This window comes from Lissotriton vulgaris, chromosome 5 (assembly GCF_964263255.1).
Source record: "Lissotriton vulgaris chromosome 5, aLisVul1.2, whole genome shotgun sequence".
In the NCBI taxonomy this organism is placed as follows: Eukaryota; Metazoa; Chordata; class Amphibia; order Caudata; family Salamandridae; genus Lissotriton; species Lissotriton vulgaris.
The window spans coordinates 87,366,868-87,390,170 of NC_141693.1; the positions used below are offsets into that span (position 1 = coordinate 87,366,868).

Sequence of the window (23,303 nt, forward strand, 5' to 3'; positions counted from 1 at the left end):
CCTTTAAAGTGTCTGATGAATGGAGGGTATAGGTGAGGGATTGTTTGAAGATAGTGTCATGAACACGGTAAAGAGCTTAAATATTGTTAGTTCTACCAAAAAGTAGCCAATGAGATGTTCACGGGGAAGTGCATCATGGCTGCACCTGGTCCTGTTCACATTTTCAAGCAACCTGGAAGCTGTATTTTGTATGCGCTGATGGCAATATTCAGATATGGGTGTTTGAGGCTCCAGGTTGGTTCGATAAAGTACGGTGGGCAATTGGGTGAAGGCCGCTAACTGGAAGATTAGGAGCAATATCAGCTGCTCACAAAAGAGCCAACCAGGGAAGAAGAAAAGAGAGATCGAAGACCAGCAACTGGTTCGACTTGCGTAGCAAAGAAAACACTATAGGACACATTTACAAAGCTGAAGACCAGAGACAGTCATTTCGCAGAAAGTTTTCATGACTGAAAATTCTCTCCTTTGGAGGATTTGAGCGCATGTGAGGGTGGTAACCAATTCTTCTGTGCCTAGGTGTGATGGGAGTGGTCGATCTTTGGGAATAAGTGTCCTTCCAGCCACTCTGTAATTTGCTTGTCATGTGTGTACATTCACCAGTTGAAACAGAAAGAATGGAAGATGCCATTGAGAAGCTGAGATGAACCACTGAGCCTGACTTAATGCACTTGTTGGAGAGATCCGTATGTCACATTTTTCGGACTCCTTTTGATAAGGAAAAGGGAAGGTCTGAAACTCTAGGCTGAGAGAATGAATGGGAAACTACTATGAGCTTGGCATGTGCACTTTACTAGAACTAAATGAAATATATATTTATTTATATCTTCGTACAAAGTCTGTTTTATGAGAATATCCTCCTTTAATTTTTTTTTATTTTACTGCTATTTATCTGTTCACATAGGCATTTCCTTTTTGTTTTAGATTGTCCTGAAAGAGTTGTTCCTCAAATCTGTTTTTTTATTAATATTTTTTGAATTATCTAATATTTGTGTAACTTGCGATACCGCTAGAACATCGCTAAATTGATTGGTTAAATCCAGATTGATTTCATAACGAATCATGCAGCATTGTATTGTATTTTACTTCCCATAAGATGTATTATGGAAATAATTGTACTGTTTTGTGAAATCCTTTATGGTTATTTTTAACCGAAATGGAGAATAAATGAATGAATGACTCCTTTTAGCTCTCCCCCTTCTGCAGTTGAAGAGTCCTGATGCGTTGGGAGCTTGTTTCAGGCCATAAGGGCAGTTCAGTATCTGGTGAGCATTATAAAAGTGGTCACTATTACTGTTGGATATTAAACAAGCTTGATAGAGCCTACTGTCTCAGCACTCTTACACAAACCCTGTGAACTCATAGCGCCATACCTTGAAGGCCTGCTATACCAGCTACCAATAAAGGATTCATGTGGCGTTTTACAGATGTGTCATTCTAAGGTTGGAGACAATATTGCAACACATTTTACTATTAACATCACTGACACCGGATAAAGAGATGGAGTCTTCCTGCCAACCTTGGTAGGGGACTTAAGTGTCCACACCATGCTTTGTGACTTCCTGTCTGCCTGGATTAAGGGCATGGACCACGTCTTAATCACACAAAGGTCTTGTACGGCACCACCTGAACGGTGTTACTTTCTGCACAGCATGGGGGGGGGCATCCACCTTCTGTCCACCGCTCCCAACCTATATGATATAGGAATATCAATGGTGAACCATGTCTGCTTTTTATGCCTTTTCTCATAAACATCTTCTAGGGCAGTCCACCAACAAAGGATGGTGTTTCACATATTTGTGCCATTCGGGCTCTGAACGCCAACTTTGCATCTCAAGCGGTACCACACGCGTGGCCAGGGTCTTTGAAAAGCGGCAGGCTCAGCTGTGCTGTGCTGCATGCCGTATTATTGGCAGAATGTAATTGCCTGCAATGGTAGAAGTTCCTCGTTTACCACTCCAGTCCCAGCACAAAAGAATGGGCGGCCGTCATAAAAGAGTCCGCCAGTTGGGCGCTGAATAGATTTCTCTGCTGAGCAGGTAAAGGGATTTAATTAAAATTGGGGCTTCTCAAAATAGAGATGCTTATGAAGACAGCACAGGTTAGCTTTGTTCTACTAAAGAGCTTAATAGAGTCTTAATGGATTGACCTATCATTCGATTACATGACTTGCATGCACAAAGCCCATAGCGTTTAGGCCGCGAGGGTGGAGGGGATGTGGGGAGGCTTTTATCGTCCGCATTCCCTTAAGCGTTTGTAATTTATCGACAGCTTTCTCACAAACAAAAGCTTCTCTGAAGCTGGCGAACACTCGAGGGCATGAAGCATTCTCAGGCATGTCTGTAGGTACGCGCGTGCGGCGACGAGGGCGCTTTGTCGGAGGAAGGAAGCGTTGCGACTGCGTCTCTGCCTCCAAATTAAGCGAGTCAATTTTATATGGACAATATTCACTCTTCCTTGTTGGAATGAATGTATTAGACAAATGTACAATTAAAAACTGAATTGGGTCTATCTCAGACCCAGGTGAGTTCCACGAATAGAGCTACTTTCGAAGCCATCCCAATATTTATCAATATTGTATTTCTCAAGAGTGCAAGCCTATTAACATTGCTCTAAATGAGGTGTTGTACTGAATCTTTAAATAAAACAGAGGGAAGGGGCTGTTATGTTGATGTGCTCAGTCAAAAGAAAAGAAATAAAAGGTGCTTTGTTGATAAACTGAACCATACAAAATAAAGAGTTGATATGTTGAAATTCTGAACCATAACATAAGAAATAAGAAAGAAGTGTTAAGTATGTCTGGGCTAAATTTAATTTATGCCTGGTAATATGCGTTAGGTCATGAATTTTGAATAATGCTTGTTATGTGATAATTGGTAAAATTACGTAAATGTGTATAATTACATGCAAGTCAATGGTAGAAATTTACCATGAATATTTTCTTGATTATATCACTTTTTCTTAATCTAATTTTATGCTGCAAATTTGTATTTTTTTGCAATAACAATTTATGTTCTATTGTAAGTATTTGAATACCTCCTCATTATTCGCTTAATATTTCTCCTTGTGTGGATATGTGAGTCTCAGTGGCGGTTCCTCTGCTATGGTGGAGAAGCGTCGCCCCACTGCTCTTAGAGCAGTGACAAGGGGAAATATAAAACTATAATAACAAAGTTATTATTGTTTTATTTTTGGTTTGTGCTGGCTCGGTTAGGCCGGGGCTGGTGGCTCAGGGTGGGAGGAGGAATGGACTGTCCACACTTAAGTGCGAATTACTGCTTGGCCGGCCAAACAGTCATGCACACTTTGCATATTCACCACCAGGCTCTAATGGAAAGCATGGTGGGGAATAGCTACAGGCTACCTGTCCCGATCTGAGCGCCGATCCACGGCACTCAGACCTATCACAGCGCTGCATTGCAGCATTGTGATTAGCTCAGGGGAGCCTATGTGCTTCTTGCAGCTTCTTCCAGAATGGAGTCAGGAAGAGCAGAGAAGCAGAGGAGAGACACTGCCATTGGACAAGGTAAGTTTAAAAAAAAATATATTTTCAACTCCGACCCACCCCCGTTCCCTACCAGTCGCCATGGGTGAATTTGAAAGGAAGGTAGTTTTCATCAAAACATATGAGGGGACTTTCCATGATTTTTATGATATGGTATTTATATAGCTCATAGTCTACTATTAGTATGGCATCATGGCGCAATTGCTGATCATTTTTTGTTTTTTCTTATCTGTCTCTTCATTGGTGCCAACATGTTATTTAATATGTTCCTTACATTTGTCATGCAATGTTTCCATACTGGGGAGAGTTGCTTCTGAAGCCAAATGTACATTTAGAATCTCAGATGATTTGCTCCTAGAGTGACCACGTAGTTGACCACACAGCTTGAAGCACTCTCATGTGCAATGGAAGGCAAACCAAGCACTTGGTAGACCATTAGCAGATGAAAGGCGATGCTCAACTTTTCCACAAACGTATTTACTGAATACCATGGGGCAGATTTACAAGCCCCTTGCTCCTCTTTTACGCCACTGTTGCGTCACTTTTGTGACACAGTGGCGGCGCAAAAGATGCGCCCTGGTGCGGGGTATTTACAACATGACGCATCTGGGAGATGCGTCACGTTGTAAAGCCCTGCGCCACATGTGGCCGTTCTGAGCCGGAAGGGGGGCGTTCGGCGCAGGAACGCCTCCTAAAAGTGGCTGAGTGAAATCTGCAAGATTTCACTCAGTCACTTTTGAGCCCAAGCTGCATCAAAACCCTGCGCCTGCTTAAAGCAGGCGTAAGGATTGACGCAGCATTGTACAGATAGGGCCCCCCAGAGCATTGCTGGAGCTGCGTCATGCTTGCAACGCAACTCCAGCAATGGGCCGCCTTTATGGCACAGATACGTCACGCATCTGTGCTGTTTTTGCCCCATGGTGCACTGCATTGTAAATGCGGTGCATCCATGGTGGTGGAGCCGCGGCGCACAATAACTGGTGCATTCCTGCTGATATGCAGGGATGCGCCAGTTATTGTAAATCTGCCCCCATGTATTCAAGGTAAAAATTAGCCACAAACACACAACAACAACAACAGAAGGTAAGCTGCTGTTGTTCGTGCTGCTTTTGTTTTTTGACATTACTTTAGCACAAAATTCGTTCTTGTGGCAAAAATTGAGACACGGACACGTTTCTCGCTAAAATATAATGTAAAATGATGGATTTGAATTTCATTTCACTAATTATGTGTAATTATGCATACCTTTGCTGCATTTTTGCTTAAATAAGCAAAAGAAAGTTTGTAGAATTTCACACACCCCAATTGTTATTTTAGGTGCTGAATTTGCTGCCGAAACAAATAAAACAAGCATCAGCAAAACCAATAGATCTGGGTTACATTTTGAGTCCTGACGAAAACGTAAAAAAGCCTGCTGCAGAGAAAAAAACACAACAGAAAATGATTGGATGCAATGCAGTATACTTTTAATGCAAAATATTCCCTAATGCATTGCAAAGCAAGCACTTCATAGGAGGTGAGGTGAGATGACACAGCAAACAGCTAATAGCAGTAGGCTAGAGGCAACACCTCTCTGGGTGGAGCCAAGCTCCATTCTATGCATATTTTATTTGCTAAAATAGGTGGTGTAGATAACCACACCTAAAAAAGAGTGTCATAATAAAATGCCCCACCATAATAAAAGAAGAAAAGTGTTACTAAATTAGATATAATTGATGTAGAATTTTTGAAGAAATAGTGAGATGCAACTGTTGAAAAGCCTAGGCAATTGTGAAGACTCTGAGGGCTGAGTGCCTCAGTAACGTTGCAAGTGATCTCCTTGCAAAGTTTCTCATACTAAGGGTACTGGTAATTCTGTACTGGTAGGGGATAACCGGACACTTAAGAGTGGAACCACAAGGACCCTCTTAACAGAGAGGGACTGCTGGCAAATCCTTGTCTCTTCATAGCACCTTGAGATGCAACCTGCGTTTGGCAGGTGGAGTCTCTCGGTGAAAGACAAGGGGGTGTAGGTCCCACAGATCTCGTATTTCTGATTAGGCCTTTACTCATGTTACTGCCCACATAATAATTAAATGGCCTCTTGGAATAAAGGTCTATATGGCTTTTTAGGGTGGGGAGTTGGCCTAACGGCTAGGGCGGTGGACCTTGAATCTGGGGAACTGGGTTTGGGTCTCAGCAATGACGCTCAACATCCTGGGATTCTGGGCAGATCACTTAATCTCCCCATGCCTATCAAAAATTAATGTGTCCTCATGTAATGCAACTGGTGCTATGTGAAGCACCCCGATACCAGGTCAAGTTTGCGCTATACAAACTCTGTAAACAAAAATATGGCATCACAGTCTTTTAACTCCTACATCATATAAAAGTATAAACAGAGCAAGTTGCACATTTAAGTTCAAGTTACATGCAAAGATGGCTTGACACAAGTTTGTTTCATGAATACACTTGCTCATGCATTATAATACTCAATGTTGGTTTAATACAGGGATGAGTAAATCTCACTCCAGGCTTGGGGACATGGCATTCTAGGGCAAGGATTCCATTAAAAGTGTGGGTTATGCACAAACTCAAGTATTTTGTTTGTTTGTAGTTATTGTCCAATATCTCTCAAATTCCCTTGACTAGATGGAAGCTCTGTCGATAGTTAATCTAGTGGGGGATCCCACTTATTCAAGTGATTATTGTCCTCTACACGGGTACTTGGAATAACATTAAGATCTCTACCAATTGGGTTACAACTGAGAAGGTCCTTACAAATAGAGGACTAAAGCACGGTGCAGTTCAGGACACCTGCTTTTTAATCTCTACTTGGCAGACATTCATGCAACCTTGTCTGCCCCAAGAGCATATCCCCAAAGAGAGCAGGAATAGCAGCCCAAGCATTACAATACGTAGATGATCAGTAGTGGCCAGCACGGTTCACGGCTGGGGGCGCGGGTGAGGAGTAGCGCGGGGAAGTGGGGTTCAAAAATGTAAAAAAAAATTAAACCTACCGTTCTGCAAGCCCAGGTTCCGTGGATTCACTGCTCCTGCTCTCCTTTTCTGGTAGGAACAGGAAGCAGGCAGCCTCCCACCCCTCCCCTAAGCCAATCACAACGTTCCGGTGGAGAGTTGTGATTGTTGGGGACGCCGCTCAGCTAGGGGCTGTAGGGGGTGGCATGTTCTTCATGCAGCCTGCAATGCAGCCTGCATCGAGAAGTGCAGAGTGCACATAACTGCTTTGTGCGGCCCGAGAGGGCCGACCAAACAAGTCATGCATACTAAGGAGTGGGCAAAGCAGTCCTGCCCTGCCCGGGCAGCTCCATCCACCCGCCCCAATGCGGAAAGCAACATAAAATGGTAATAACCAAAAGTTGTTGCCATTTTATGTTTTGGCTGGGCGACGTTGCTAGTGGAGGAGCCGCCCCTGTAGATGGTTCCATATTATTAGATTCAACACCCATTGGTCTACAAAGATCCCTTGCCACTTTGGTGAAGTTCTGTAAAATAATAATAATAGTTTTTGGTTGGAAATTCATTAAAAGGATAAATGGTATTTGGAAACTGAAAAGGGTTAAATCATACAAATATCTGGGTGTTTGGCTAAAAAAAGAAGCTACTATAAAATCCATCTAATACGTCAGAAAGTATAGCCGCCACATTGACACTCTCTTTCCAGAAGCTTTAAAATAGTTAAACAGGCCCAGATCTGTTGGTGCTATTTAAGGTAATAGGAAGCAAATTCCTTCCGCCACTAACCTTTAGAAACTTGGACTCCAGAAGCAAGCTCAGTAGCTGTCTAGATGGAGCTCGCGGTTGGAGTTACCATTGCCTTTTTCATCGCCCAGATTCCACAGAGGCAACTCAACTCACCTTGAATTTAATTTAGCGGGCCAAGATTTAACTTAAAACGCAGAATTTGTAGTGTTCTGTATAAAGATCTAAGTAACCAGGGAAGGTACCCTGAAACATCTTTTATTGGAAAGTCTAAAAAAGGCAATGTTCCTTGGAACACCTACTCGAATGATGCAATCCGTTGCGTGGAAGAGTAGGAGCTCTGGGAAAGACATCTCCCCATCAAGCATTTTCAGGAGAACGTGACTCTTTAGGGAGGCCACCTTAAAGTTACACTTTCTTAAAATAGTGCCACCCTCTACTTTTCGGACTAGCTGACGCATAACCTCTTTATCGTTATTTTTAACATAGTTTTTAACTCCAATTGATAATTTTGAGACTTTGCTATTATTCAGTCCTCTTGATTTTATTAATGTTCATTGTGCATTTAAATTAGTCAAGAAGGGTATGCCGACACTATGCAAGTTGTAAGGACTTTAATTAATCGTACAATACATCATATTTGTATTTATAGTTCTAATCCCCTTCTGCCATGGAAATGATCAGATAGGGGAAGGAATCTTTCCCAAGAGGAATGGCATGTCGAACGCTGCATAAGCTCGTGGGAGTATGGGAAAAGGGGATCCACCTGGGGAAAAATCTTTTCCACATGGAGGTGTAAAAAAAAAAACTAAAAAAAACCTATGTACAACTCTGATAATATTTTGCCCATGCACAAGCTTGCCCCATGTTCAATCGCATATGGATCCCCTTTGAAAGCTTGCCGCTGCTGCTTGTTTTCAAAGTTTTCTGGAAACATTTTGCGAAATTCAATCTTTGGAAATTTGCACCCATGCGAGTTCATAAGCCTCTGGTTATAGATTTTCAAATTTTCTCTGCATTTGGCAGTTTTTGAGGTATAAATACCATCTAGGATTTTCTAATTAAACTCTAACAAACCAGTCCCAACCAGATCTGATTCGATTTATGATTGTTATAAATTGGATTGGACCCATAACTAGCCATAAACCTATAATTAAGATAACTTTAAAATTAAATGTGATGGGTAGATAACTGTTATGCCCATATTTGCAAGTAAAAAGGACACAGCAGCACGCGTGCATGGAAAGCAATACTCACACCTGTCTTTTAGAGGAAGTAATACCCATACTGTGTGTACAGAATTCATTGTCACCATCCGATTCGTGTTTTTAGTGTATCATGCTAGGGGTTTTTTTTTCTCCTCGGGCAAGTTTTCTCTCAGTCTCAAACCCGAAAACAGTTATTTTTATTTAACATTTTATTTTTTTCTGTTTTGAGGAATAATTTAAGTTTTCTAGATTGCCATTGCCCTATCATAATTTTAATTATGAATGGTGCACACATTTTCTGTGCTCCAAGCAATAAAGCATTTTAGCTTTGAAGAGCTCCCCCTCATGCAAGAATAAAGGTTACAATGCACAAAGGGGAGGACGTAGTCATGGTGTTTTTTTTTATGCTGAGTAGTCTGTGACCTAACATTCCCTGTGTGATAGAATGGAAGAGCTGCTCAGCGGCATTACAAAAACGAACATTCACTGGAGATTGCCAAAACTCCTCCCTCGTCAACATGCATGAGGCAGGGGTCAATTTTCCATCCACTGTGAATGGAGTGATGGAATGCTGCAGGGACAGCAGCCCTCCACCCTTGCATTCATGCTCCCTGCACAGAGACTTCTTAAGAATCACACACATGAGGGGAGTGGGTCTTTTGACCACTCCCTGCTCCTCCTGAGTGCACTTGCCAACATTCAAAAGATGGAAGCAATATCTCAAGGAATGGACTATCATCCTTGTTGGGCACTATTAACCAATTAATGATTTGCAACTGCAGTTGTGGTTGCAAACCATTGCTACGTATCATTGCAGCTCTCAGGAGGGAGGAGATGCCACTTTCACGTCACCACCTCTTAACGATTTAGGATGAATTGCAAAAAAGCACGGAGTTGGTGGGTACCGGAAGTGACATCACCCCTCTGGTTGACCCAATAATACCCTAGGAAGTGACGTCATATAATCTTTGAAACTGAATCGTCCCGAGTAGTGATGTCACATGACCTTGATCCTGAAGGCATCACAATAATTGAACTTGCTGATATTAAGAACATCTTATGCGCACAATTGCATAATAGCATAACAGTTACTAACACAGATAAATATATATTTTATATGCCACCTACATATTGAATAGGGGGCTCTCACTTTAGGAACATTGCACATTTCTGCATGAAAAATGATGCGTTTGCTGGAAGAAGATACACTGGAAACCCACATTAGTCATATCACAGTGTAAACTCTTGATACCCTACGAACCTAGTGTACTGTTAAATTACAGAGAAATGCATAAAAACAGTATTGGCTTCCCCACTTGTATTAATTCATGCAGGCCATATTTTGAATATGAATTTTGTTATTTACTTAATTTATTCGTTATTGTAATTAATACATTTCCATTATGATCACTAGTAACACCTCGCCACCCATGCAAAGCGCAGAGATGAAGTTTATGTTTAAACACATCATCTTACATGATTTTATAGTAATCAAAAAGTGGAAGCATGTACTTTAAATTGTAGGTCTTGTTTAAACTTGATTTAATCAGGCGAGAGGGCATTGCACTTCTGAATGCACTTGTTTAAATTAACCAAACGTTTAATGTCCCAGGTGGTGCTGGGAGCTGCAGGAAGTAAACAGTGGTCATCAAGACATCATGTACTTTCTGTTCTCGCCATCACCTTTGCAACCACTGAAGCCAGGGGACGCAAAGGCAGTGCTAGGGGTCGCAGCGGGCAAGCCATGGGTCACAGGGACGACCCCTGATGACCCCCAAATGATGTCCATGCCTCTAGTAGACTACAACTTGTTGTTTTTCAGTCTTAAACCATGTGGGTTTGTGAACCCATAGGCTTGGCTACTACAATAATACTTTCAAAAGTAATTTATGGGCATTTTGTGGTGATTTAGTGCCAACTAGTAGTGGCACCCTAAGGAAACACCTTAAGCTGTCCTTATGGAAGCTCTAACTTTTGCATTAGTCCCGTGCCTCACTGTGCAGCCCGGGCCTCCTCAGTTATACTAAGGGAAGTATGAAAGGGATACTGGGCGGAGTCTACCCACGCCCATCCAGACTCAACACATCTGGGTTTTCTTTCATTATTGATCATTGTTAGTCTGTTCTATTGATGGTGACATAACTGACTGTTGAGAAATCTACCAGAAAATGACAATATTGTACTATGTTTACAATAAATCACTGATGCAGGGCAATTCAACATGTAGTTTGGGGCGGGGTGTCCTCCTTGTAAGGGATTAGATGCTCATTTACCATTCTTTCCTGGGGGGCCTAAACACGTGGATGGTTTGTCCAGTCGCTCTCAGACACAGTCTAGGGGGCTGGTTAGAACCGCAGTGCTGATTCCGTTTTGGGTGCAAACTCCCATTTACTCTTGGAAATGGGATAACACATGTGGTGCTATTTGCCTGTAAGCTAAATGCACCTATGCTACTTGCTAATGTGGAGATTGCATACCCCGTGCTATTTACCAACATGTTGATGTCAGCAACAACCTGGCGAGGATCTTGTTGGCAGATACCATGGAAGCGACTGAGTCTGGACAGTGGTCATGTCTGCAATAGCCTTAATTTCTTACACACTCTTTAGCACAAGTCCTCATTACTGAGTCACTGCTTGATTACTAGTGAAGAGATCCTCACCAAATGAACAGTAAGATGACTGTACCTTGGGGTGGATGCAAGATACCCTGTGATACTGTCAGTCTACTGCATGCCCTGGTATGTTGCTGTTCCTTGCCTGCAGAAATACCATTGTCAAGCGTAATGCATATGAATCCAGCAATAGAGAGGGGGAGAAGGTGAAGGGGCAGCATAACAGGCAAGCAAAAAAAAATACAGGAAGGGAGGGAGCAGGAGGTCAGGGGACATATAGAGCGTTTTTCTGTTTGTGACTGCCAAGATTTACATGGTGGTGCCTGAAAGAAGGGACGTGGGTTGCAGTGTCATCAGTGGATCCGAACTTGATTGGGCAGCCCCCTGATGTCTTGGGTGTCTGCAAAGATGGGTCCAGTGGCAGCTCCTTCGTTAGGTAGGCCACCTTCTTCTACACTCTAAATGAGGGAGGGAAAGGAGGAGGTGGGCAGTCTTATGTTTCTTTCTGCTTTGAAAACATATATCCACGTTATAGCAGTGGAGTTTTTAATGTAGGTTTTGTTATGTGGCCCTTAGGGTCATTCTCGACATTGCTAAGTTAGCATGAGCCTTGTTGCCATGATGCTGCTTTTGCGTACGTTACTACATTACTTTATTTTGCAAGACTCTGTTTGTGTCTTTTTCATGAGAACGGACTGCTTTCTGTGTTCTCTTCTGTTCCTGGAGTTTAGTCTGAACATGATGTTCTGCTGTCCTGGTCAGTCCCTATTGCCTAGACAAAACATGCTACACACAGCTGCACTGCTAAAGGGCTTGTGCTTTGCTATTACAGAGTTGCATGTTGTTCACACACACTTGGAGGGAATCCTTTCCTTGGAGAAGAGCTATGATGTTCCTATGATGGCTTGCTGACAAAGCCCAGAGATCTTCCTTTATACAATAAACTTCAACTTACCAAGGGGAGGGTGGTCAGGCCTTATAGTCCTTTTTCCACTAGCTTTATATAATGACATCCCCATTCATATTCTATGGTATTGCAACAATGCTAACTGTGCTAGGGTTATGCATTTTGCTGCTGGTAGTGGCTTGTATACTGCATTACAGAGCACGATAGTTAAAATAAACATTTTGAACTATACAGTGACTCTGACTATCCTTATTGTGGACAAGCACGAGTGAGTGAGTGAAAGGGTATGTCTTTCTGCCGCGATTCCTGAGAGTGTCGGGAATGTGTTCTGGGTTGTCTAATAATTTGTAGCTTTGTGATTTTGTCGGAGAACGAATGAGACGCTACAGCTAGTCGGTTCTTGGATTTTGGGTTCTAAGTGGTAGGAAGGTACAAGCCCTATACACCTAGGTCCTGTTTTTCTGCACATAGTTCTGTGTATGTGCAGAATCTCCGCAACAGTTTTGTCTGTGCTTCCATGCTACAGCAATAGCAGAGACGTAAAAAACTATCCTTGAAAACTTCCTCATGAAAAATATATTTCTGGTAATCTGAGAGTGGTCCACTGATCCAGCATTACTTCTCAGTTTTCAGTTTTTAACGTCTTTATTTCGAAGTTTTTCTTCATAAAAGACAAGCATATAAGAAATATATACAAGAAAAACACACAACAGATAAATACAACCATATACAAACAATTTAGGTTAACAAAAGTCTTGTTTTAAAAAACAAATAGCATAGAAAGACGATTTATCCGAAGTTAATACATAAAAAATGTTAAAAGATAACTCAAAATTGCTATCCAGTAAGCATAAATTTAGGACAACTCATTAGGCGTTCAGCTATTGGCTCCTTTTAAGCACCTTGCCCTGATAATCCAGGCCCACCCAAGATATTTTGCTACCCCTATGGATAGCCATTCTGCTGTATTGTATTTTAGGATTAACAATGCGTCGTTGCTTACTCGGGTATTTAATCTCTTGCATATTGGATTTAGCCATTTATGGCGTGGAGCACGATAGGCTGGGCAAGCAAACAGGAAATGCCCTAAAGATTCCTTTCGCTCGGGACACCAGGGGCAAGACAAGGACAGATGGTTGTGCCACTTGTTGGTAAATTCTCTTATAGGCAGCGTCCCTACACGAAACTGATGGTACAGTTTCCTGTCCAAGCATTTAAGGATGGTGTCCCAATAAATCTCTGTGTGTGGAACCACTTTGTAAGTCAAAAACATACTAGTCAGGTTGGATTTCTGAGAAAGCTCGACCTGTTCCTCTTTAACTATGCACCAGTATAGTTGTTTAAACTCTTTCTTTGAAGGAAAGGAGTGATCCCCCGGCTCATACCATAACGTTTGGAGACCCATTCTGAATAAGGTATTCTTGATAGATCTAAACCAAGGTATATCCCCTGCCCCTTGTAACGATCTCACTTCCAGTAATTCTTTGGCAAACATCGATAGTTCCGGGGTGGACCAGATACGTCTCCATAACGAAACCATCCTATATTGGGCATGATGTTTAATGGAGTGGAAGCCCATATCTAACATGAGAGGGAGGGATGGTGTTGAAGGTGGGAGACTCACTAGACTACAAAAAAATGTGTTCTCTATTTTGTCCAGAGCGGCCAAGTCTGCATTCCCCCATAAATCCGCCCCATACAGTATTGCTGTGCTAATTTTGGCGCTAACGATAATAAGCGCTGGTAATACCCTTTTAGTCATGGAGCATCGCTGTTCCTTCACAAGACACCCTGATAAACGAGCAAATTTTAGACTGAGTGCCTCTATTTGTTCCTTCCATCGTAGCCTGTAGTCGATGACAACCACTAGGTATGTCATAACCTCTACTTGTTCTAGGCTAGTCCCGTTCATGGTTACATGACCCCTCTGGGGTTTATTCTTTATCAGGACCATAAACTTTGTCTTAGAGATGTTAATTTCGAGGTCATTTTGGCAACAGAAGTCCACAAATTTATTTATTGCTAACTGGAGGCCGGACTGCGTTTTTGCCAAGATTAGGGTGTCGTCAGCGAAAATTAAAAGGGGAAACTTAGTCCCCCCCAAGGTTGGTGCATCAGTCGGGGTTGCTGAGAGGAACTGGACAACCTGGTTAATAAAGAGTAAGAATAGGGTTGGGGCCAGAACACAGCCCTGCTTCACTCCACGAGTCACAGGGAAGGAATCGGTCACCTGGCCCTGACAACCCCACCTTACTCTAGCATAATTATCTTCATGCAGCCTGATTGTAAACTCGAGAAGGTCAGGAGGTATACCCATTCTTCTTAATGCAGCCCACATCTATTCTCTGGGGACCAGATCGAACGCAGATTTAAGATCCACAAATGCTGCGTATATTGTGCCTCCTCTTAAAAACACAGTCTTCCAATAGATCATGACAAATCTGAGCACTTGGTCGACTGTGCTTATATTAGCCCTGAAGCCAGCCTGCAGTGGAGACAGGATGTTTTCATCTGTCATCCAAAACTGGATTCTGCCCAACAGCATTCTGGCAATCACCTTCTGCAGGGCGTCAATAAGACTGATGGGGCGATAATTCCCCGCGTTCGTCTTATCGCCTTTTTTATACACAGGTAGGATCTCCGCCCCTTTCCAAGAGTTGGGAATTCTGGCACCTCTTGCGATGGCGTTGGCCAATAGTGTTATATAGGGGACCCATTTTTCTTGGTCATATTTAAGTAGGTCTGCTGGAACACAGTCCAAGCCAGGAGCTTTCCCGTTCAGAACTAATTTTAGGGCATTAGTAGCCTCCACTTCCGTGAAGACTAGCTGATCACGAGGTGGAGCTACGGTCGAAACCCAAATATTCTCTCCTGGGTTGCAAGAGCCCAATTCTATATTACCAAACTGCACCGAAAAGTGCTTAACCCAAGTCTCCACCGGAACATGGTTGGATGGGGTTTGCAAGTCCCCAGACCCTCCCCATTTCACCACATGCCAACATTTTTGCTGATTAGTGGAGAGACTGGCCTTATATAAGTCTAGCCAATGTTGTTCGTCCCAATTTATCTTTGCCTGCCTAAGCACCTTCCTATAATTTTCCCTTTCTTTTCTGATATCTTTTGGTAGTCTGGTTTTGATAGCGGCTATCAATGAACTGTGGGCAAGACAACAGTATTTATCAAACCATTTGGCTCCTGTGTGGGTCAAGCCTGTTTTCCTCCCTCCACCTGATTTAATAAAAAAAGTTTTAATTTTGTTAAAAAGGGATTCTTGGATCTCAACAATTTGTTCCAATGACCCCACATCATCTAGCAGAGGCGCAATCAGCTTAATCGATGTCGTTACCTCTAACAAAACATTTTCAACGGTACAGGGGTCTTCCAAAAACCTAGCCCAGCGTACCCTTCTGCAGTCATTCGTAAGGACTGCATCTGCTGTGATTAAATTTGTTGCACTATTTCTCAATAGGTCGCCATTTGCTAATAAATTTATTACTAGGGGATTATGATCGCTTTCTGGCCTGGTGACTATTTCCATGTCCACTAATGAACTCCAGAACTCTATCTTAATTAAAAAGTAATCAATACGACTCGAGCTGTGGCAGTTATCAAAAGTAACATTTCCCACCAAATCAGATTTTGTCCTCCCATTTGCCGCCCGCAGATCCCATTCTAGGCAGGGACCAAGCCACTGCATGACAGCCTCTGTAACTTTCTTTACAGGAGGGATGGTCAGGTTAGGAATGTTCCATAACTGGTCAACCTCACCATAACACCCATTATCCAGGTTGGGGACAGGTTCGAATGTACAATTAAAATCCCCAGCCACCAAAACACATTTGTCTCTACCAATGCTGTTCATAAGAAGATCTAAATCATCAACCGTTTTTGATGACTTCCCTCCTGGTTGGCCCCTGGCATATATATTGATTAAAAAGAGATCATGGCTGGTTGCACAACTCAATTTCAAACCCAAGATGTCATTACTCAGAGTTGGTAAGTCAGAAATCATGTAACCCAAGGATTGTTTGATCCAAATAACCAGACCCCCAGATGGAAGACCTTTTGGGCCTTTACAGGCTGGTTTATAGAAGGTCAAATACCCAACCCGATGAATGGCATCACCTGCCCAGCTTTCTTGAAGTACAATTATATCATAATGTTCTACAAAGAACCCCCAATCAGCATCTACCAAATTCCCCTTCAGTCCTGCAATATTCCAAGATAATATCTTGAGGGTATGTGCTGATGACTCTGGTGGTATAACAGGGATGGCAGTCAGCCCACTTCCCTCGGATATAGGAACAAGGCTTAAAGGTTCATCCATCCCTTCCTTTCCATTGGGGGTATTACCACACTTAGGCTCTATCGTATCTACATTATTTACAGTATGAATTGTTATTGTACTATGTACTGAAACCTCTGGGGATCTTGGGGCCGAAGGCCTAATGTTAAGTCAATCCACTCCATCAAGTCCCATTAATGGGGCAAACCGGTTAGAAAGATGAGGCTGAAACATTGGGTATATTGGTGTTTCAGGAAAGCATCTATCTCTGGGTCTATACTTCTGAGAGTGGAATTGAAATGATTGTTCTCTAGTAGAGTTATATGTAGGGTAAAAATAGTGCAGGGACAAGGTTTGAACATCACCCAGTCTACCATATCTTGGTTCCCTGCTAATGTAGTCGGCCACCCATGGATCCCTAAAGCTGATTACCACACAATCCCCATCAAGATCTTTTTTACTATACCCCACCCAGTCCACCCTCCTAACGTTGAGGATGTCAGCTTTGGACGTTGGAGGGAGAGGGCGATTTTTATTTAACCAGAATGGTACTTTGTTATATAGATCTCTGTGTGTTTCCTTCTTACCCTCTCCTAATGGGGCCACTCCAGTTAATATGTTGGTATAGGGAAGTGACTCAGGTGGGAGATCACACATTGTTTCCTAGGTGCGGGATTAGTCCTAGTCCGTGTACTATGGTCAAGATGGCCAGTAGGTTTAGATGTTTTCCTTTGTGGGGGCTGAGGAATAGGGACATTGGCAACCTTCTGCAGTGGAGTGTTCTCAATCACCTGTTTATTTTTAGCAGGGGCAGGATTCTGCTGTGGAGCTTTTGTGACAGGTGGTCCTGTGTTGGATCTATTTACCCTGTCCCTGATATTCGCTGGATTTTTCAGGGTGTGTGTAGATTCGGTACTCTTGAGAACTGGAGGTATGTGAATTCTCTTCGTAATGGCTATGTTCTCTTTTACTAAAGAGTCTAGTGAGTCCATCTTAGTGTTCAATAGCCTAGTCCATTCAAATAGTGGTAGGAGTAAAGATTTAATCAGTAGTTCTATTTTAGCCAAGAGAATGCTCTCAACAATATTTACAGTAACATTGTTTTCCTCAAGAGGGATGACTACTGTAGGTGAATTTGTAAATTAGGGGGAGCCGTTGTGAGCTCTCTGCCCCATATTACACCCCTCCCTGTCAGACGAGTCTACCCGTTTCCTCTTGCCTGGGTTTTGTGTGGGCGAGTTCTGGGAATCAGAGTTAGATATATCTGCTCGCTCTGTGCTTTGTATGAGGTTGGGAGAGTCAGAAAGACCAGTATCATTATGGGATAAGTTGTGGTAGGTGGGAGTAATATCTAGTATGTTAACTTGAGATGTATCTATAATGACCCCCTCAGAATCCGTATTTAGGCTAATGGGTGCAGTTTCTCCTACTAGATCATAGGTACTCACAAACTTTCTCTAGGGGGCCAAATTTACAGTATGGTTTATGTCCGTGGGCCGCACTGGTGGGGGCGGGGTCAGTGGGGGAAGGGGCGGGGCTAGAGCAACAAAAAAAAAACTGTGACCATGAGGTTGATCACAGGTCCCCGCAGCGGACGCCTTCGTCCACTGAGCCACCAGACCCGGCATACACACATCTCTCTCTCTCTCTCTCTCTCTCTCTCTCTCTCTCTCTCTCTCTCTCTCTCTCGTTCTTTCTCTCCCTCACTCTCTCTCCCTCCCTCTCTCTCCCTCTGTCTCTCTGTCTACATCTGTCTCCCTCACTCTGAATGTATCGCTCCCTCTCTCCCTCTGTCTCACTCCCTCTCTCCCTCTGTCTCACTCCTTCTCTCCCTCTGTCTCACTCTTTCTCTCCCTCTGTCTTGCTCACTCCCTCTCTCCCTCTGTCTCACTCACTCTGAATGTCTCACTCTCTATATCTCCCTCTTAATCTCTGTCTACCTCTCCATCTCTGTCTTCCTCTCCCTCACTCTGTTTCCCTCTCCCTCAGTTTTCCTCTCCCTCACTCTGTTTACCTCTCCCTCAGTTTCCCTCTCTCACACTCTGTTTCCCTCTCCCTCAGTTTCCCTCTCTCTCACTCTGTTTCCCTCTCCCTCAGTTTCCCTCTCTCTCACTCTGTTTCCCTCTCCCTCAGTTTACCTCTCCCTCACTCTTTTTCCCTCTCCCTCAGTTTCCCTCTCTCTCACTCTGTTTCCCTCTCCCTCAGTTTCCCTCTCCCTCACTCTGTTTCCCTCTCCCTCAGTTTACCTCTCCCTCACTCTTTTTCCCTCTCCCTCAGTTTCCCTTTCCCTCACTCTGTTTCCCTCTCCCTCCTTCCCTCTGTCTCCCTCTCTCCTTCCTTCCCTCTGTCTCCCTCTCTCCTTCCCTCTCCCTCCTTCCCTTTCCCTCCTTCCCTTTCCCTCTTTCCCTCGGTCTCCCTCTCTCTCCCTCCCTCACTCTGTCTCCCTCCCTCACTATGTCTCCCTCCCTCACTCTGTCTCCCTCCCTCACTCTGTCTCCCTCCCTCACTCTTAGCGGGCTCCCTCGCTCTTAGCGGGCTCCCTCACTCTTAGCGGGTTCCCTCACTCTTAGCGGGCTCCCTCACTCTTGGCGGGCTCCCTTACTCTCCTTCCCTCTCCCTCCTTCCCTCTCCCTCCCTCCCTCACTCTCCTTCCCTCACTCTCTCCTTCCCTCACTCTCACTCTCACCCTCCCTCACTCTCTCCTTCCCTCACTCTCTCCTTCCCTCACTCTCTCCTTCCCTCACTCTCTCCTTTCCTCACTCTCTCCTCCCTCACTCTCTCCTCCCTCACTCTATCCTCCCTCGCTCTCCCTCCCTCCCTCTCCCTCGCTCTTCCTCCCTCGCTCTCCCTCGCTCTCCTTCCCTCTCTCTCCTTCCCACTCCCTCCTTCCCTCACTCTCCCTCACCCTCTCCTTCCCTCACTCTCCTTCCCTCTCCCTCCTTCACTCTCCCTCCTTCTCTCCTTCGCTCCCTCTCTCCTTCCCTCCCTCTCTCCTTCCCTCACTCCCTCTCTCCTTCCCTCGCCCTCCCTCTCCCTCGCCCTCTCCTCGCCCTCACTCTCTCCTTCCCTCACTCTCCCTCCCTCACTCTCCCTCCCTCCCTCTCCCTCCCACACTCTCCTTCCCTCGCTCTCTCCTTCCCTCGTTCTCTCCTTCCTCCCCCTCCTTCCCTCCCCCTCCTTCCCTCACTCTCCCTCACTCTCTCCTTCCCTCACTCTCCCTCCCTCGCTCTCCTTCCCTCACTCTCCCTTCCTCGCTCTCTCCTTCCCTCGCTCTCTCCTTCCCTTGCTCTCCCTCCCACTCCCTCGTCCTCCCTCTCCCCTGACCTCCCTCTCCCTCACTCTCTCCTTCCCTCACTCTCTCCTTCCCTCGCTCTCTCCCTCCCTCGCTCTCTCCCTTCCTCGCTCTTTCCTTCCTTCCCTCGCTCTCTCCTTCCCTTGCTCTCTCTCCCTCTCCCTCGTCCTCCCTCTCCCCCGACCTCCCTCTCCCTCACTCTCTCCTTCCCTCGCTCTCTCCCTCCCTCGCTCTCTCCCTTCCTCGCTCTCTCCTTCCCTCGCTCTCTCCTTCCCTTGCTCTCCCTCCCTCGTCCTCCCTCTCCCTCGACCTCCCTCTCCCTCACTCTCTCCTTCCCTCGCTCTCTCCTTCTCTCATTCTCCTTCCCTCTCCCTCCCTCACTCTCCTTCCCTCACTCTCTCCTTCCCTCACTCTCTCCTTCCCTTGCTCTCCCTCGTCCTCCCTCTCCCTCGTCCTCACTCTCTCCTTCCCTCGCTCTACCTCTCCCTCGCCCTCACTCTCCTGCCCTCACTCTCCTGCCCTCACTCTCATGCCATCACTCTCCCTCACTCTCCTTCCCTCCCTCTCCCTCCCTGCCTCTCGCCCTCCCTTTCCCTCCCTGTCTCCCTCCCTCCACCTTGCCCATGTGTGCCTGGGCTGAGACAGCTTCTGGACAGGCACACCCACAAACACAGCCTCACCGGAGCACTTCACACGTCTTCAAAAGACACTTCGTATGTTAATGAGGCTTTGTCACCTCTTAGCCCCCCTGCAGCCCCACTCTGACTTCGAAGGGAATCGCCCGGCCCCCACAGAGCAGCAGTCTGAGTCGCGCTGCCGCAGGGGTTTTTGCTGACATTGTAAAAAAAAAAAAAAATTAAACACGGGTACAAGTCTGCAAGGTCCGCGGGCCGCCAGGGAAGGCTTGCCGGGCCGCCCCTGGCCCGCGGGCCGTACTATGAGTACCCGTGTACTAGATCAATACTTATATTAGTTGATATATTGGGCAATTGGGTTACTGGAACCGGGGAAACAACCTCATTGGTCTTACCCAGTGAAGAGCGCTTACCCGTGACCAGATCAAGTGATAAGCGCTTTTCGGCAAGGGCTATTTCTTTCTCCAGTATACAGGTGGTACGTTTAAAGAACTGATCAATAGTACCTGTAAAGGTACCATTGGTGGTAGAAACCTGGACCTGCCTTTCCCTACCTGAACGTAGTGGCATATTGAAGCAAGTCTCCAAAAAGTTCAATCACAGCCCTCAATGTATAGAACAGTAATAAACACAACCCGGAGAACGCTAACAGATTACCCAACAATATGTCATCAATAGAGGCCAAATGATGCAAAAGGTAAATGAATACAAACAGGTAATAGTATACAGGGAATTAAATGAAGGGGGGGGGGTGGCCCGACCCGACCCTTACCGGCCCCTGATGGCCACAGACGGTCCCACCCTTGTCCCGGGCTTCTCCCGGTCGCTCCCGCGCAGCGGGGCTAAGCAGTTTAATTTGTAAGGTTTAAAGAAGAAGAGGAGGGAGGAGCCTGCAGGGAGAGCTGCCCAGGTGGCTTCAATGAGGGCGGGCGGGCGCTCCTGGGACAGGTAGTCCTGCGCCTCCGCCTGCTCGCAGCCCTGCAGGTTTGGTGAGCGATATTCCCCTCCTGTTACAAGATGTTGAAAGGTTGCTTCCCACACGACGCGGGACCCGCGTAGCGGGTTCCGCGAGTTGCTGGCGGAAACGAAGGGAAGAAAGGTCAGTTCCGCTGCTACAAACAAGCTGCTGCCAGGAAAATGATTCACAAGGTATCCCACCGGTAGCCCGATTCAGCTACCTTTTCTTCTGTCCAGTGAGGGAGGAGCCTGCAGGGAGAGCTGCCAAGGTGGCTTCAATGAGGCGGGCGGGCGCTCCTGGAACAGGTAGTCCTTCGCCTTCGCCTGCTCGCAGCCCTGCAGGTTTGGTGAGCGATATTCCCCTCCGGTTACAAGATGTTGAAATGTTGCTTCCCACACGACGCGGGACCCGCGTAGCGGGTACCGCGAGTTGCTGGCGGAAACGAAGGGAAGAAAGGTCAGTTCCGCTGCTACAAACAAGCTGCTGCCAGGAAAATGATTCACAAGGTATCCCACCCAGCATTACTTCTAAGTACATGAGCTGTATGTACATCCAGTGTATGATCATTAGTGTTATGTGGATATGCTGAAAACTTTACATGGATCTAGGCTTCGCCAGGCATGTCCTGGACACCCCTTATCTAAGTGCTCTGAAACAAATAACAATGACCTTACCTAAAGAAAATGGCATGATGGATAAATAGCGCCCAATGCAGAGAAACAAATAGTATGCAAAGGGTACCGTGTGCCATTTGCATCCTAATCTTTGTGTTTTCAGTCAGTCACTTTCTTAATGCAACTTCTACAATGGCATTTTCGCATTTGTGTGGATTTCACAACCTGTGTGTGTTAAATTGTATATTGTTCAACATCCTCAATGGTGAACCGAACCTTAACTGTGAACTGGTACTATGCTGCTTGCTTAGCAAAGTACCAGATTTGTGAACTAAGTGTGTACTAAAATATGAAATCTACCTGCTTTATCTCTTCCACAGATTGTGCATGTCCACATTAGACCCTGGTAACCACTTTAATGAAATGTCTAATGTTATATTCTGCACTCTGTCTGTCCCCGCCTTAGAGGTGCTTTTGACATTTGCAAAGATGATCAGTACATTATTCAACTGATCTATCATTAGAAATGTTTATTAATTAATTGAAGGAAAGTGAAGCTTAGGAATGATAAAAGACTCAGTATTGGAATGGTTCTAAGAAATAGATGAAGTGGTAGCGGTTGCAGAATGGCTGGGAATGGAAAGGAATGTCTTGCACATAAATTACCATCAACATGAGTATATGAAATTGGTCAATTTCACCATTGAGTCCTGTGACACTGGAGAAGCTAAGGAAGACCTGAATATATGTCTTAGGCTATGTTATGTTAAGGTTACAATTATTGTCAATAACCATCAATTATGTTGTTACAGATGAGAAATGTTTGGAAAATCACACTTTGGCCAAAACTGCCCAGGAGAAAATCAACGCCGCCCTCCATGAATATACCATGTGCCATTATCCTCATTGCATGGACAAGTTCCGACTGCTGTTGTTGCGGTTAACCGACATCCGGTCTATCAGCATGCTGGCTGAGGATTACCTCTACCACAAACACATGAGCGGGGAGGTGCCTTGTAACAACCTGCTCATTGAAATGCTCCATGCCAAGCGGGCATGAATGGCCATCAACCTAATGACTCAGAGAAGAGCCACCAGTGACACTCTACGCCAGCGGTGCACACTGGCAGAAGATGCAAAACAGAGTCAGATTGGTCTGTCACTGATGCCCATCCACAAAAGCATTTTTCCTAGTAATGTATTTAACCTATACTATTGGAACATTTGGAAAGATTTATTTTAATATAACTGTCAGCACTAAAATACTATTTGATATATGTATTGCTCTTTAAATATGACCATTTCTTTTTACTTCTATCAAGATTCAAAATGATCCATCGGCGAAGGGATTAAATGGTTAAATTGTAATAGCACCCTAGTGTGATCAGATTTAATGGACTAACACAAGTCATATGCCGAAGGAAATATTGCATCTGAAGCTTTTGAAATGGGAATATTATGCATATTTATTTTTGTTATCCTGAAAAAGAAATTGCTATTTTATGCTCGAGAACGCCCACCACTCGATACCGTGTATTTATTGTATATCAGCTTACTAAATACACATAGCATAAACTACGACTAAT

General features: G+C 44.7%; 1 protein-coding gene across 1 annotated transcript in view; it reads left to right on the forward strand.

Annotated features, from left to right (window-relative positions):
* Positions 1–22,874, forward strand: part of LOC147710266 (steroidogenic factor 1-like) — a 438,859-nt gene extending 415,985 nt beyond the window's left edge. Inside the window, exon 7 of the mRNA XM_086919966.1 lies at positions 22,530–22,874. Within this exon, the coding sequence (XP_086776092.1) occupies positions 22,530–22,777 (248 nt within the window). The 3' untranslated portion in view covers positions 22,778–22,874. The remainder of the gene's footprint in view (positions 1–22,529) is intronic.
* Positions 22,875–23,303: the final 429 nt, after the last annotated feature.